The 16,481-nt window shown below is 45.9% G+C and overlaps 1 protein-coding gene across 8 annotated transcripts in view; it reads right to left on the reverse strand.

Annotated features, from left to right (window-relative positions):
* The window catches only part of kif13a (kinesin family member 13A), a 37,318-nt gene that overhangs the window by 1,169 nt on the left and 19,668 nt on the right, over nt 1-16,481 (reverse strand). For 2 of the 8 annotated variants that reach the window (XM_070966171.1, XM_070966170.1), the window contains exons 14-39: nt 13,491-13,621; nt 13,135-13,221; nt 12,875-13,050; nt 11,525-11,744; nt 10,813-10,975; nt 10,540-10,683; nt 10,296-10,445; nt 9,836-10,000; nt 9,563-9,736; nt 9,247-9,398; nt 9,029-9,161; nt 8,709-8,855; nt 8,169-8,201; nt 7,176-7,275; nt 6,936-7,062; nt 6,783-6,838; nt 6,572-6,696; nt 5,698-5,874; nt 5,489-5,581; nt 5,216-5,368; nt 5,042-5,119; nt 4,891-4,941; nt 4,567-4,654; nt 4,319-4,470; nt 924-2,103; nt 32-525 (exon numbers count right to left, since the gene is read on the reverse strand). In XM_070966171.1, the coding sequence (XP_070822272.1) occupies nt 392-525; nt 924-2,103; nt 4,319-4,470; nt 4,567-4,654; nt 4,891-4,941; nt 5,042-5,119; nt 5,216-5,368; nt 5,489-5,581; nt 5,698-5,874; nt 6,572-6,696; nt 6,783-6,838; nt 6,936-7,062; nt 7,176-7,275; nt 8,169-8,201; nt 8,709-8,855; nt 9,029-9,161; nt 9,247-9,398; nt 9,563-9,736; nt 9,836-10,000; nt 10,296-10,445; nt 10,540-10,683; nt 10,813-10,975; nt 11,525-11,744; nt 12,875-13,050; nt 13,135-13,221; nt 13,491-13,621 (4,389 nt within the window). In that variant the 3' untranslated portion in view covers nt 32-391. Of the gene's footprint in view, nt 1-31; nt 526-923; nt 2,104-2,985; nt 3,433-4,318; nt 4,471-4,566; nt 4,655-4,890; nt 4,942-5,041; nt 5,120-5,215; nt 5,369-5,488; nt 5,582-5,697; nt 5,875-6,571; nt 6,697-6,782; nt 6,839-6,935; nt 7,063-7,175; nt 7,276-8,168; nt 8,202-8,708; nt 8,856-9,028; nt 9,162-9,246; nt 9,399-9,562; nt 9,737-9,835; nt 10,001-10,295; nt 10,446-10,539; nt 10,684-10,812; nt 10,976-11,524; nt 11,745-12,874; nt 13,051-13,134; nt 13,222-13,490; nt 13,622-16,481 lie in introns of those variants that run through there. The other 6 variants (XM_070966176.1, XM_070966173.1, XM_070966172.1 and 3 more) reach the window with 6 other exon arrangements.

Consider the following 16,481-nt stretch of genomic DNA (forward strand, 5'->3'; position numbering starts at 1 on the left):
TATATACACACACACACACACACACACACACACACACACACACACACACACACACACACACACACATATATATAATGTTCAGAAAGCAATGTAAGAAAATGTGTGGGGGTAATATTTCCACATGGAGTCCCAGTTAAAAGTGAAGTTCTTTATCAAAAATATCACCACGTAGAAAACTCAGAAATGTGCATAGCGAAATTTCAGTGGACAGTAAGTAGGATATACCTTCATTAAATGCACAGGTCAGCTATGGTTTAGGAAACACCAACAGAGTACATCAGCTCAGAGACTTGAGAGGACAAGTCAGCCCGGGGTTTACTCATAGGCACCGGATCTGTGGACCACCCTCTGGTCCCTGCTGTTCCTCAGAAAGCTGGTCCGTCTTTGGGTCCTATCTGATCAGAGTCTGGGGTTCTGTGTCCATGGAAGGTGGTCCTCTGGTGAGACGAGATGGCTTCACAAACACACCATGGCCAGGGGGGCAGCGGAAATACACTCTGCCCTGGACAGTCCCGTTGTGCTTACCTAGAGGAAGATCAACCAATACACCGTGTCACTTTGGAACCTTTAATACACAAGCGAAAAAGCCACTTGATATCTACATATAATAAACAGTTGTCACTGGATTTCTGAGGCTGATACACAGGTGCAGTTGGCTTATATAGTTTGTATTTTAGTGTCTCTAGTCAATTCTAATTTAAATATTTGAATGTCTGTTCATATATTTTCGGAGTGTAGCGTGGGAGGGGGCTACAACTGCATTTCCTTGAGTGCTCTCTGGTGGACAAACTATGACGTGACGACGCCATTTCTAAATGACCTCAACAAACGTCAAGCCAAAACTGTCCAATAATATATACATATTTGTCTGTTCTAACAGAGAAATTGTTCCCTTTTTCGACAAAATCTTTAAAGGGACTCACCCACTGCCATGTCAAGCTTCACACCAATCCAGATCCCCTTAGCAAACTCCACCCCGCCGACATAGTGGACCGTTCCTCTCCTCTTCCCCACCCACACCTGCTCCCCGGGGGCCATCCAGTCAGGAAGCTGAGCCACGGGGGAGCTCTCATCTCCACTGGACTCGCCCGAGGGCTCTGCGCTGCTGGGGTTTGGGCTGGGACAGGGACTCCTGTGGGGCAGATCTCCCTGGGCTGGCTCCTGGATTGGAGGTTCTCCCCCTGCTCGTGGAATCGGTCCAGAGGACGGGGCTGTAGATGGAGGTGTGAGCGGGGATGCTGATGCTAGAGATGGAGCTGGGACTTTGTCAGGCGCAGATACTTGGGCTCTGACTGAAGTGCAAACCACAGTTGTGTTAGGGGCCACAGCGACGCTCACAGAGCCTGCGTTATTTGGACATTTGCATCTAGCAGTTGGAGTGTTTTCAGGAACAGATGTGCCAATACCACCAGAACCACCAGAGAAGCGTTGATTGCCACATGTTTCTACATTATCTGGTTTCTTCTCCTGCTCCCACGCCTCTGTAAAATGTGCTAGATCCCCCTCTCCAAAACTGTCGTCAGCCCCTTTAAAGTCAGTGAACTCCTGGCTGGCACTGAGAACACAGTTGTGAGGCAGAGGGAACGTTTGCTGCTTGTCTGTGCAATTCGTGATACTGACAGGCGAGGAGGAGGCAGGGTGGCTGAGCAGATCCTGAACCCCGGCTGCCGAGAGAGGAGGCTGCTGGATGTCACTCCCTGCAGAAACACTTTTGGTTTGGGTGCAGCCTCTTCCCGCAGGACAGCTGAGGGGGTCACTGGGGTCTCTGGAGGTGCAGCTGAGGTGGTCAGAGCTCTCGCTGGCACTGAAAGGCATGTCAGACAGCGTAGCGTTGGAGGCACTGTGTGAAAAGTAACCGCTGGTGCAACTGCTGGCCGTCGGGCTTCGAGGCACCTCTCTCTCTCCACCGCCACCTCCACTACGGCTTCCTCTCAAGTCAGAGCGGGAGGACAGAAACCCCTCCTGGCTCTCCAGAGTGGCGTTGTAGATCTCAAAGTTTGCAAAGTCCTCTGGGATGTAAGGCTGGAAGCTGCTGTGGTCCTGAGGGCCCCGATCGAGATTCAGCGTCATGTCCCCGTCTGTCTCCTCGTCCTCTGAGTCCTGCTGACCAAAACAACAGCAGCAGGACAAAAGACACAACCCAACAGACATGATGTCAGCGTTAGCCTGCATAGAGCACTATCCTATACAAACACTGTAAAGTGAATGAAGACAATGGAGAAATGTGGTAAAGTGTGATGATGGAACATGAGCATAGTGTATGGATCATGTGGGAGCGTTAAGGTGTTTGCTGCTGTACCATTGTACTCATGTATGGGTTTACAGTTGGTCTGAGCCATTAAATTAAGTATGCACTAAAATAGCACATTGACAGTGAAACATGGCAGTGTGAGGCTGTACAGTACTATACTAGCTTTTTCAAATACTGCAGGAGCCACTGCCACAAATTCTAACGCTCTGAGCATTTGACTGCAGACTCAGCCAAGACGTTTGACATTGTAAAACCTACTGCTCTCGAGGCACTGCTGATGTTGGGATTGAGAGAGGTACGTATACATCATGATGTGAAGAGAGTGCAATTTATTTGTGCTCTAAAACAACAGATTAAATTAGGCATATTAAAATAATTTGATTATTCAGGCTATTGTACTTATTTCTGCAACCCTACAACCCATCAAATTCAGAATAAGCATATATGTACAAAAATCAGTGAAGCTGATGAAGTAAATATATGGTTTTTGTATTGTTTTCGATTGAGTATATGTCAAAAAGGATCTGCAAGTTATCACATTGTTTTATTTCTGTTTTACACAGCGTCCAAACTTTTTTGGAATCAGGGTTGTTCAAAATTATCTCGATAACACTGCTGGCCTTTATGAAAACTAAATATTAATATACTTGGACAATGTCTGAAATAGTTCAGTTATCTCTTTTTCTAGTTTGTGAAAGATGCTGTGATTCCAGTATTGATCTTAGATTTCTCTGCGTTTTTCACTTACCTACTGTTGAAACAAACGTATGTTTGTTGCTAGGGAGCTCAAAATTAGTCAGAAAGGGTTTGAACCTCCATGGAAATCCTGTCTGTTCATAGAAAGCCTACTGGCATCAGCACAGAGACGGTTGAGAACAGGTTCATGTGTAATCCTTAAAGCAAACTGTGTCAATGTGTACACTAAGAGCAGTGTGACATGGAGTGTGTGTGTGTGTGTAAAACTCTTACAATAACCCTCAGAGTGTGTGTGTAGCACTTACAGCAGTGTGTGGCAGTGTGTGGCTGAGCTGACTGCTGGTGGGAGTGGTGATGGTGGTGGTGGAGGTGGGGGTGGAGGTGGAGGTGGAAGGCTTGCAGTGGCCCTCGCTGCCTGCCCTGGGCCGGCGCCAGGGGCAGGGAGGGGGGAGCAGTGCAGGGCTGTTCACACATGAGCGCATGCTCTGCAGATGGGTCAGAACAACAGCAAACACTTCACACACGCACACACACACACAGCATGCAAGGAGCTGGGCAGGCCAGTTACACAGTTAGTGCCATGCAGTTGAATATTTCACAAAAAACTGTGCTTGAAGTTCCCAAAGGATGAGTGCTCCAACACTTGTTGTGAGCAGTAGGTCTGTATGTTATACAGATATATATATACATGAATGTTTATCATGCAAAAGACCATTTTTAGCCAGGCTCCATCAATTTATGTACAACTGCAGTCATACACGCAGAACATATTCTTGCTCTTTTGCTCTAATCCTGCTGCTTCCTGAGCCGTTGTGCTGCTGGACTGATTTGTAAAGCACCTGCACCTCTTTTAGTCCACTTCAAGCACAGATGAAAACAAATATGCAAGGTTAGTTTAAATGGTTGTAACAGCCACAAACTTTCTGAAAAATCCAGTCATCACAAACAAAATCATGTCAAATTATGAGACTTCATAGCATAGCTTTTTGTCTAATGGTGTGTTTTGGCTATGTGCAGTCAGTCATGCTCCTGTGAGTCATGCTCTTTCGTTTCAACACAGTGACATAGCCACACAGTGGATGGTGCCATCATGGTTTTTTTTTTTCCATTATGCTCCAGTCATACAACAGAAAAGCCATTTTCAAGAAAATTTTCAGGCAGCTTTGGACAATTAGTAACTTTTTTCAATGTATATTTACTGTGTTGTGGAGATGTAATTTGATACAGTAAGTGACATGGTAACATGTAAAAATGGTGTTTGACAGACAGGATATGTGGGATTGTAAGAAAGGGAGAAGGGAACAACATGACAAAAAAAGAGATGAATACTCTCCTCTTGAGAAAGAGTGAATGTAACTCCTTCCTCCTTACCTCTTGTCCCAGCAGCGGCCGGGCCTCCAGGGCTCTCTTCGCCTTGTTCTCCTCCTTGACAGGCAGCAGAGACTTGAGGAACTTGGGTGGCTGAGGGGAAAGGACTTTAAAGGGGCTGGAGTTGAAAAACGTGGGGCTCTCTGGAACCAAACCTGTGCGGGAAGATTCAGCGGTTCTGATGTAGCACCACAAACGCTGTTTCTCACACAAATGAAAGTCGTGACACGTTTGCTGTTTCTGCGGTTTACCTGGATTCTCCTTGCTTTTGATGGGCGTGCTGCAAAGCGAGCCCTCCTGGAGACTGCAGTTGGTGCTGTCCACATGATCACAGTGGTCCTAAAAGATATTACACAACTTATATTGGAAAGTAGAAAAAGGTTTAAGTAAAGATGCAGCTAAAAAACTCTCTTCTACTGTATTGTACACCTTGAAAGGCGGGAAGGAGGGAAATTTGTAAGATACTGAGCAGTATATAAAGTCATTAAATTCAGCTCCACCTTTACTTCTCCCACCACTGCTTATGAAAAAGCTAACTGCAGACTGAGTTTCGTGTTAAGAAACAAATGACTGACCTTACAGTCTTCATCCTCACACCCAGTCAGGTCTATTTTACTGCATGAAGTCTGGAGAGCAAGAAACAACATGTTATCATAGTCGTATTATTGAGTAATAATCGGTTCCATGTGGTTCGGTGGGAAGTGCAGTGAGTGATGCATTTATTACATGCTGTACATTTGGTGTGCTGATACTCCTTCTTAGGTGTCTCCCCTTAGCAGTGAGCGCTTCCTTCACTGTCACAGCCTTCAGGGAAAAAAAACAAGACAGGTGCATCTTTACAGGACCCCCAACACTGGCGTTCTTTACTAAAAAGTACATGTGTAAAGATGAATGAAATACCTGTCGTAGCTTCTCCAGACTGAGGATGTTCTCCACTTCCAGAACTCCCCGTGTGTATTTCTCTATGTAGGTTTCTCCATCCTGAGTCTCCTCGCTGTCCCCGCGAGCAGCCATGAGGGCCAAGGTTTCCCTTTCTTCTGGCTCCTCTGAGGCCTGGAAGAGGGAGAAAACACGGAAACGTGCTGATGAAGATAAACACCGCACTGGTTAATTGTCACACATCCAGACAGCAGCCTTTGTTAGCCTTTAGTGATCAGAGAATCAGAGCTGTACCTTTGGTATGTTGGAAACGATGTCATAAGTCACACCACAGGAATAAAGCGTGTTCTTTAAGGACATTCTTCGCTTGAGACTCTGAGTGAAACTCTGCAGGAAAACAAATCAAAATTAAGTTAATTATCAAAACTCAATCCACTGCTTTAAAGCCCACCTCTGCTGTGGGCTGACCTCCTCTGCTTAAATCTGGCCCCTTTTGTATTAACCTGCTTGTTGTAGATGTTGACAGCGATCCTCTTGCGGACCACCAGCTCCATGGAGGCAGGGTGGCTGAGCTGCACTGTGGCTTTGATGATCAGGTATATGCGTTCATGGGGAGACGTGATGCGGTTAAGGTGCACGGAATCATGGATGGATGAGTCCCAGGAGCACAGTGCAGACACCTGGTGAATTAGAGGAGTTGTTTTTTATTAATGTGGTTTCACAGTCGTCTACAGAGAGAGAATCTGCGTTGGTCGGCTGTAACTGCACACACAGACATGAATTACAGCCATGTAGGTGGGCTATAGCTCTGAGTTTGCAACAGTTGGCTAATGAGCAGAAAAATCACCGTCTCATGACACATCAGCACAGTAAAGACTGTAGTGATTACTCTATGATTAGTGCTGCTGCTCAACATCAAAGGAAAATTAAGACGACCTTTCCATTAAATGCTTGCTGCCATGCATGACGCCATGCAATTACTAAACTGTGTAATTGTTCAATTATGTACATAATTGTAGGAAAAAATATATTGCCCTAAAGTGCTCTTGTCTGTGTGCAATTATCTGTAAAAAAGAACTTCTGGCAACAACTAAAGCAGCAAAATCAGCAAAATTCAACAAAGAGCCTTTGTTGGACTGCTGGTGGCTTACACATATGTATTTTGACAAAGATACACAACACAAGTAGCGGATGAGGAAGTAATGGAAAACCAAAACTTTATGTTTATGCATAGACTTTACAACTTTACAAGCCAAGGACTGTATGGTGCTCATGTGACACACACAATGAAACTACGTCTGCATTGGTGCTTGTGCATGTTTCCCAGAGTTCCCGCTGTGACCACAGGGGGGCGTTCAAGTCAAACCCACTGCTCACCTCCTCATCACTGTGCCTGATGATGGGCAGATAGAAGAACTGGCTTCCATGCTCCTTGGGCAGGATAGAGTTAACGCCTGCAGCATGTGGGCCGGTCAGCTGCTCATTTACTGTCAGATTATCCGCTGGTGGCATAAAAGACAGTTAGTGTTCGTACAGCCTGAAAAGAAGCTGTGAAACATCAGTTATTTAAAGAGTGAGCCTGCCTCACCATTTAAATCCAGGAAGAGCACGGGGATGTGAGCTTCCATTCCTGCAGGTGGGGTCCTACAAGGGGTTCAATATGAGGTTAGTGGTGAAAAAAGCAAAGGGCTGCAAGCCAAGTCAATTTGACATGTGCTAAGAAGTGTGTTTGTGTTTTCACCAGTCTGCAGGAGCTCCAGGGATGCCACTGCCTGGTGCGGGTACCAGCACCGCATTTCTCTCTTCTGTCAGGCCGACCCACTGCTCCACCAGCCGAGCCTCACGCTCAATATCCTCCTCTGATTTCTCTGGATACACAAATGAGGATGAGGACGAGTTTCATCATGGACAAAATACAAAAACATACAGCAGCCACCCTGCAGGTCCTCCAGCATGTGGTAGCTGTAACTCTGGGACTCACCATGCTTGTTGATGATTTTCTTGATTTGTTCATCAAGGTACTCCCGTCGTTTGATCAGGGCCTCTGACCAGCGCTCTCGAACACAGTTGAGATCTTCCTCCTGGAAGCAGACAGAGAGCAGAATCAGTGCCAGCTGGCTCAGCAAGGCAGAGACTCTGCTGCAGGGCACAGTGAGGCATTAACACTGCAAAGTGAGGGTGCACAGGGATGATCTTTTGAGGGACAACCATAACTGCTCCTTAATGCTTGTAACAGGCAAGCCAAGCTAATCCTGGTAAAAGTACCCAAAACCAAGGTGTTAAAAATCAAAGCCTTCAAAGTCTGCATTTGTGACTGCAAAACAATTATGGTCAAATTCTCCAATCACACTCACACACTTGCATGCGCACACCAATATGTCCACACATGCAGCCACAGCCGCCACCCAAAGTCCTACCTGGATGCACAGCAGATTACTCCATGGGGGAACCACAGAGAACAGATTCCTCTTTGCAAAAGTCCACAGTAACCAACAGGCCTCAGAGCCAATCATATAACGCATCTGATGTCAGCACACTTCCACCATGCAAAGTACTGTAATCATGCAGCCATGCAATGCCTGTGTGATTAAGTGAGGCTTTTTATTCCTGCAGCTCTTCAGTAGTGACAAGCAAACAGTAGCATTAGTGCGCACAACCTGAGGGTAAAGGCAAGAGAGAGTGGCACAAGATCCCTGACAGACAGACTGCTGGCTGGGAGCTCAGCCATGGGTGGGACTGGATTTTGCGTAGAGGGCTGCCAAAGAATGGTTGATAATTACAGCATCAGAAATCATCATGTGCAGCTGATGTTTAATAAAGCACTTGTTTAGCTGGTAGAGGCACAGCCCTCTGCCTCCTGCCTCACATGCCCTCAGCAACAGGCCTAGTCACAAACACACGGTCAGCTGGGTTTCCTTCATGCTGCAGAGTGAACTACAGGGGGAGCAGCAGCAGGAGGACACCGAGAGGGTACCTGATAACTATCCACATCGTCCTCCACCTCTCTCTGGCAGGAGAGAACAAACTCAGTCAAATGTGGGGAACCAGAAAAGGCACCGACATGAAAGCTCATTGCTCAGTGACGCAAAAGAGCAATCTACATCCAAGTTTATATGTTTTGAGCGATGGATCCCTTTAAAAACAATCACCAGCCCCAGAATTGAATAGTTATTCAGAAATGGGAAAATAAAAGAGAAAAGAATTCATTGCTTCCTTTCTACTCAGGGCATATCAGTGCATGTTAACAGAACAAACAGGGAACTAATGAGTTTGTACATTCCTTGGCCTTCTTTAGACTCACTGCCAACTATCCAGATGAACCAGTCATGGCATGAAAACCAGAGACGGACTTAATGTACTTTGGCTAAATCAGTGTAATATTGTATATCACTGGCAGGAAAACAAGCATAATGTACCCAAAACACTGTAGTGCTTTAATACAGAATCAGTTACAGACACATTATCATCCCAATAGCTCCAGAGTTTAAACATGTGTACTTAAGCTATTACAGACCTGGTAGCTGTCGAGCGGTCTCTGTAGTTTGGTGGAGCGAGCAGACACACAGCCGATGGAGACAGACAGCACAGCCTCCACCAGCAGAGGCAGAGTGCCTGAGTTTTGGACTGGCTTCACACACACCTGCAGCCTCCTGGAGTGACCCTGCTTGGACAAATCCCCATAATTCAACATCAGAGTGCTGCTTCCAGAGCTGCACTCTCAAAGTACAACATGTACGAGGGCGTTTAGAATAATAATCATCCTTTTAAGTGTGTGTTTCGTGTAGTGCAGCCAGTTTGACCTAAAGGGAAGCTTGCTCATAGTTCTGCTCAGACCTGTCGGAGTTGGAAGACTCCTCCTGTGCTGATGTCTTTCCCAGGATGCAGCTCCACAGATGAGTACTCTCCCTGCTCATTCAGCTCCTGGATGGAAATCCACAGCTCGATCCTGCGAGACACCTCATTCCACCTAAACAGCCGAGATTAGTAAGGCGTGAAATGTCCGGGTCTGTGTGTGTCTGCATGTGCAAAAGTCCAACACTTGCTATATGTACCTGTCTCGGAGCGTCTGAGTCTTGGCCTCCAGTGCGTCTAACTCCCAGAGTGAACGTCCGTTCCCAGCACAGCGGTGACCCCACACCTCTATGGCCAATGCTCCATCTGATATAAACTCCAAAAACTCATCTGTCACATGCACAACATAGTCCTGCACAAAGACAGTTGAAAATAAAAGCAGTTAACAAAAGCAAGAAGAACATAAATTTATGGAGTTCTATTGGCTAAGTATGGCAGAAGTGGAATATGTGTGTTTTTATTAGTCTATAACCACCTGAAAATACTTATCACTAACAGCAGCTCCCTTTCACTCACCTTGCAGTGATCAAACTGGACAGTAAACTGGGCATCTGGGCTTCGAGGGGAAGGTCTGTCTGGACTGACCATGGGAGGAGCCACAGCAGGCTCACCGTGTTCCCAGAAAGTGTACTGACAGAAGACGAAGTTGGACAGGTTGAGCGGCAGACCGGTAGCCTCCCTGATCCGCACCTGCAGCAAAGAGACGGGATGAAGCTGAGTCACTGAGCGCTGATGTACTGTGGCAGTCTACCTCCCATGTGCATTTGCAGACAAAAATAAACCTTTTACCCTGCAGGTGAGCCTCTTGGCCATGTGGACGATCTCCCCGTTGGTGTCCATCACTTCATAGCAGCTGCTCTCACTGGAGTTCTCGGATGAGTCGTCTCCCCCAGACAGGCGCTCTGGTACAGCTCCGCTGATTCGCATCAGCTCAATGTGCAACCTGCCTGCTACCTACACGCACAGGAGAGGGAGACATCGTCTCTCCTATTCAAAAAAATGTCCCAAACTGTCTTCAGTGGTCTACTGCCTCTTCATACATATGTGCCCGAGCTATTTAAAAATGGATTTTTAGTACTTAATCATCTGTATTTCTAAACCTTTTGGTGATGAATTTCAAGTAGCGCATTATTCTTTTTAAATATATGCGCATCATCCTTTAATATCGACCTCATATAGCAAGAGTATTGGAAAGCTGCTCCATGAATAATTCATCTGTGTATTAATCTGTGTGCTGGTGTCCCCTTACCTCTCCCTGTTGGCTGATGATGGGGACAGCATATTGCAGTTTGACATCATGGAAAAGGCACTCCAGGAAAATGTTGGCCACTCCTATCAGGTTGTGGTTCTCTTGCGCCTCATAGAACGGGTCACATTGATTGCTGTTTGCCTTGTTATACTGAGAAATACAGAAGACCACCAGAATAAGCAGGATGATGCTTTAAAAATCTTTTCTACTCATCTTTTCCTGCTTCTGAAGCCCTGTTTCTTACCGTCTCCTCTGTGCCTTCTTTCCAGTCCCTGTAGTGGTCTCTCATATCTACCAGTTTATTTTCCAGCTTCTCAATGGTCCACACCTGGGTCCCCTTCCCCTTTCTCCGCACCTGAATGGCTGGCTCGCTCACTATCACTCCACGCTGTATAAAAGCATGTTAACAGATTTAGACACTTCCAATATTCCAATAGCTGTTCACACTCAACTGAGGACGATAAAATCTGCATCTGTGGTGTGGTGGTGGTTTTGTGCGATTGCTGGAGGCTCTGACCTTGCGGTTGGCGCTGAGGTTGGCTGCAGGAATCTGAAGGGTGACCTGATAGTCAGTCAGTCTGTTCATCTCCTCTGCCAAAAAGTTGGCTTCTCGCACCAAGGTGTTGGCTTTCACGACCTGCTCCCTGAGTCGAGAAAGGCTCTGCCGGAAAAGCTCATCCCTGACACACACACAAGACAGAACACAGAGATCATTCAGCCATGAAGACGAAGGCCTGTCAGCTGTTATGTACCCTCAGTGTGGATTTCTATAGGCACTCTTACACAAACAGCAGATGATTGACTAAACTTCAACTTTAAAAACATGTGATGTTTAAGCAGAAGAGTCACAGATGCCAGATTTGGCCCTCTAACCAGCTATCAATTACACAAATATGAGCTCACTGCTACAATGGCCTGGTCCAGCACAATACACGCTGCTATGGTGTCAAGGTCTGAGGAAAGTTTGGAACTGGAGCAATGTTTATTCTATATACCTGCTCATTGTCAAGATCTGGTCTCAACTCCATATAGTATCCTAAAAGCCTCACGCCTCACTGATAAACCTGCAGGAAGTGACCGACTCAAATAATATCCATGTGAGACACTTAAACGACTCTATGTCTGGGGACAAATTTGACCCCTTCATGTTCATATAACTTCATAGACCCCACACAGTGAATGCACTTTGTTTTCAAAGCGACACGGAGTAACAGTATCCCTCCACTAACCGCTCCTCTGTCCACAGTCGCAGCTTGCTGTGTGGCGTGTGCGTCGGGAAAGTAAGGCGGTCACTGCTGCTGCGGTGGTGCTGCGGTGTTTTCTCGGGAGACAGCTGTTGCCGCAGCGACTCCAGCTCTCGCTCGTACATCATCCTCTGCTCCTCCAGAGCTGTGCGCTTCTCCTCCAGGTACTGCTTCTCCAGCACCTGGACCACGTTCTGCATGGGGTCTACACACATGAAAAACAACAAATTTCACAGTGTAATGCAGAGGTTTTATTATGCAGGAGCAGCACAGGGCCGACTTTCTTCAGTAAAGGAGCAGAACAGCAAACAGAAAAACCACAAATAGATGTTAAATAAAAGAAATTGTAAATCATCAGTGGCTACGTTTGCACAAAATATTCTGGCTTTTGAACTTGCTATGAAAAAGACAATATACCGAGTTGTTTAAAAGCGAGTGTTTCTCCTTCCAACCACAAACATGGGATTTTCTTTCGTGCGTGCATCTCTACCCGAGCCCTGCAAGCTGTTGGCCAGGCAACAGAGCTGACCACAAACAGGCAAGAGGACGTGTGTCATAAACTGCTGTCAAAGCCCCAATGTATTCCAACAAGGCCTCATTTAGAGCATTTTAACAGAAGATGCTGTTAACAATGACTCAAATCACATTCAGAATATTGTCATATGTGGAATAATAGTGTAAAATTATTGTGCATGTACTGGGTTTGGGCTTGGACTGTTGTCAGTGTGGGCCCAAGAAAAACCGTGACGCCCATTTTCCACCATTTTCGGAAATTTTGAGAGTAACTGTCTTAATAATTAACGCAAAAACTTCTCTGACCTCAGCTCCACCCAGGTTGCATCTCACCACAAAAATCTGGATTCAATCAAATCAAATATCAAATATGAGGGAAGGTAGATATCAAATGAATACTCATGTTTGAATAACTTTATGGCACATGTATTTGTAATCATGTTTACTTCTTATTATGCCTGATGTATAATATAATCATGTTTATTTCCTATTATTATGAATATTGTAAATGTAACCTCTGTTCGAATAAACTTCAGTGCTTACCATAGTACCATAAATGTAAGAGAAGGGCTCATGAGATGTGCATGAAACGGTTTAGATTTTAACATTATAACAAGTAGCATTTCCAAGATCAAGAGAAAAACAAAGAGCCGAGCATTGCTTCACAGTAATTCAAATAAACAGTAAAGTAAAAGATGTTATTATTTGGTCAGAGCAGCTGGAACACGCTGAAACCTAAGTGGAACACACACTGCATACAGCTGTGGCCTGAAAGCCTAAAGGATAACGTAGATTGCAGAAGACAGATTATCTTAACCATACCATTGCTCCCCAGAGTCTTCATTATGACCTCCATCTGGGCAAACTCATAGCTGTAGTCCTGCTCAGAAGAGGCCTCGCTGGCGGTCTCCACGTCTGCCTCAATGAAGCTCTCTCTGGGAGAAGCTCGCTCCAGCTCCTTCAAACGGTCCCGCCGCTTTCGTTTAGGCAGATTAATCCTGCAGAGCAACAAGACCTCCAGTCAGTGACTTTTCCATTTCATGACACGCTTGAACGTGGCCACACTCTGAACAGCCTTATACCTGAAGAAGTGATTGTTGCCCCATAAGATGCGATCCCCGTGCCACAGGTGCACCAAGGAATCAATCATTGTCCCGTTCACACAGGTCCTGCAGAGAACAGAGGAATTCAAGTCTAATAATGGAGATGTCAGACGGTATTATAATCTTCATCTTTAAACAGGGAAAACTAATTCAGAGGGAACAACGTCTTTGTAGCGGGAGGGGGACATGGCTCTGATATCAAAGCGAGATCATAGATTCCTGTGCAGTGAGGTCATGTGAAACACTGAGGTCCAGTCATCCATGAAGGAGAGAGACGACAGAGAGATAGACAGAGATAGGCACACTGGGCCAGAGGTAGTTGAAGAGTAGCTCACCTGGCGTTCCCTATGGGCATCAGTGTGACATCACCATCTGGGCAGAGCTCCAGGAAGCAGTGCTCTGGCTGGATACCGATCCCAAACAGCTGGATGTCCTGAGACGTGTCGGCGCCCACACGCGTATGCTCCTATTCACAGGCGGAAAACAGATTAACCAAACTACAATGGCAGATCTGGAAATAACTACACCTAACACCTTGTCCCACCTGTCAGGAGCTGCAAACTGCTTGTTGAAACAGCTTCACTCTTCAGTTTTCATTTGATTCAAGAGTAAAACCGATGCAAAAGAAGGCCTAAGTGACAAAACTCGTGTCTCTCTCGTTGAAAGAGTGGGCGCTGTTAAACAAACATCCCAGCTTCTAGAGGATGTCCTAACCCTGCAGCGAGCTAACCAACTTCACTCATTCCACACTGATATGCCAGGCTGGCCTGCAGAACTCAGACAAAGGCCTGTTGTTCTGTGCGCTGCACAGGCTGCTTTTCTCCCATGCCTCTGCTCTTACAGGTCCAGCTAACTGCTAAGTTGTCATGTGGACCACTGCAACATATGTGCTGTGTTTCGGGGCCTTGGTCAATGGTAAATATTATGGCTCTGGTATGTGTGAGGCCAAGGTTGTGGGTCTGTGTCATTAACGATATACTGTAACACCAGGGTGCGAATGAGCATCGTGTGACTGTCTGGCTTTTTTGCAGCACCTTCTGTACGTGGTGTTTTGGATTTCTGACTTTTGCAGCCACTGTAAACATTAAGCTACAGCATTTGCCACAACACAGCATCAAGACCTTCCATCCATTCATTGCCTTAACTCATTGTAGAACTTTCCAGTTATAGAAAATATTACTGTACATATATAGAATGCACCTAAAGTAATAGGCATGTTTTGTGTATTTTATATATGCTATTCAAACCAGGCCACTGCGATGTTGGTCACTGTCTTATTTTGAGTTTTGTTTAACTATAGTTTCTTAATCTCTAGCCTGTGTGGGTGGAGCATGCGCAGTTCAGCAGTAAGGGCAAATGACTAATGTTCATTGATTTGATTGATCGTCAGGACCGGTGCGCCTTGTCGGTAGGTGACTGTGAGCTGGCCTTGTTAGTATTATTCAAGACGGGAATAATTGTGAACTTTCAGTGGTTAATTCTGGGTCCTGTTTTTTGCTTGCATTGCAGGTTTACAACCTATTTATCTGTCTGATTAACTGGCAAGTTAAACGTCAGTAGGCTAGTGTAGTAGGCAAGCTAACTAGCGCACGAATGTTTTTTGTGTGTGTGCGCATTAAACGGAGAAGTGAGAAAGAAAAGTTTCGAGTTGTATCCGCCGTACTTGTCCTGGTTACCCTTCCAGTGGGGAGTTTATTAGACTATAGCGGGTAGTTTAATAAAAATCTGGACAGTTGTAAACCGCCGTCGGAGCCGTGCCAGCAAATACACGGACCCCAGTGGAGATCGGCGATCGTTGAGGACCGGCGCTGGAAACACCGGAGACCCGGAGTCGGAGCGGAACCGGCTGTCAACAACGCTACTACAACGGGCAGTCGAAGCCAAGAGCTAACGGGGCCGTCAAAGGATTGGGTAATCAGCATAACCACAGGTAAAGCTGTCTGGATCGTATAGCCGCTAATGCTTGACGGTAACGGAAGAATGACTTGTGTACAACGTAGCTGCCTGTCGTAACATCCGACAAAAGACGTTATCAACAGTGACGTGTCGTTCACGGGCGTGTCATTCCTTTTGAACAGATCATGCCGACGAGTCGTTCGTTTTGCACAAATTGGATTTCTTGAACAATTATTTGTTGCTAAAGTGACTCTAGTGATTCAGTTCACCTGGGGAAAATGAATTGGCGGATGACAAGCCAGATCTAGAGAGCCTAAAAAAGAGGCGTTCAAATTCAGAACGGAACTTTACAACACGAATAAACTGCCTTAGTGTCAGCGCTGACCGTTTACGAGATTTTGATTGGCTGAAGAATTAACAAGACTGAGAGATGATTACGATAAACTTCTTGATGCCAGTAATGAATATATTGATGCACTAGGGCAGGCACACTCAACAGGTGACAGCAGTGAGTCACTGGACGCCCTGACAAGGAGAGATGCCAATGAGCAAAAGTTCCTGGAAACTGAGAAAGCAGTCATGAAAATGCTGTGGTCCAAGTATGCAGTGCCTGACATAGATGCACTTGTGACACAGTTTGAGTCTGCTTTTGATCAAGCTAAGGCATTCGGGAAAGATAAAGTAGTGCTGTGGTCGCAGCAAGGGGTCGAAAGAAGCAAACTGGATAGGAAACTCCATGAACTCATCATTGAAAGAGAACAAGGAGCAACTGATGGATGAGTGGACATGCCGATGGGAAAATGAGCACATAAAGTGGGACAGTACAGAACACAATGACAGTGGCAGCAGTGACAGGGGTGAGAAGCTACGGGGTCACGAGAGTGCAAGAAACTTCATTTGCTGGACAGTATAAATGAGGTTGTGAAAAATAAACTCAGACTGTCACGCTGCAGAGACGCAAGTGATCTCTTCAGAGAACTAGAAAACCGGTATGGTGATTAAGTGCAAACAGCAGAGGAAATCGTGTGGGAACTACAGTCCCGACCTGCTGTAAAAAATCACCAGCCACAAGAGACATTGGAGTTGATCTTAGCAGTAGAGAGGGCAGCGTTGGACCTTACGGACCTGGGGTGTGTAGACGCTATACAGAACCAGCTGGTGATTCAGTCTTTAGAGAGCAAACTTCCTGATGTCATGAAAAGAGAGTGGCTCATGCATGTCAGAGACCCTGATAATAATGTCCAGCCATGAAACCGTTTCGACAGGTTTTTACTGTTCCTGGAAGACCAAAAATCGATATTAGTGAGGTTGGAGCAGTTGCTACCCAGCAAGCCTTGGCCTGCTAACATTCCCAAGAGATCAAACCACCAGGACAAGGTGGGTGACAGAAGGAAAGAAAAGAAGTCTTTCACTAAGACTGCTGCTAGTGA

This window comes from Chaetodon trifascialis, chromosome 7, assembly GCF_039877785.1.
Source record: "Chaetodon trifascialis isolate fChaTrf1 chromosome 7, fChaTrf1.hap1, whole genome shotgun sequence".
Taxonomy (NCBI): Eukaryota; Metazoa; Chordata; class Actinopteri; order Chaetodontiformes; family Chaetodontidae; genus Chaetodon; species Chaetodon trifascialis.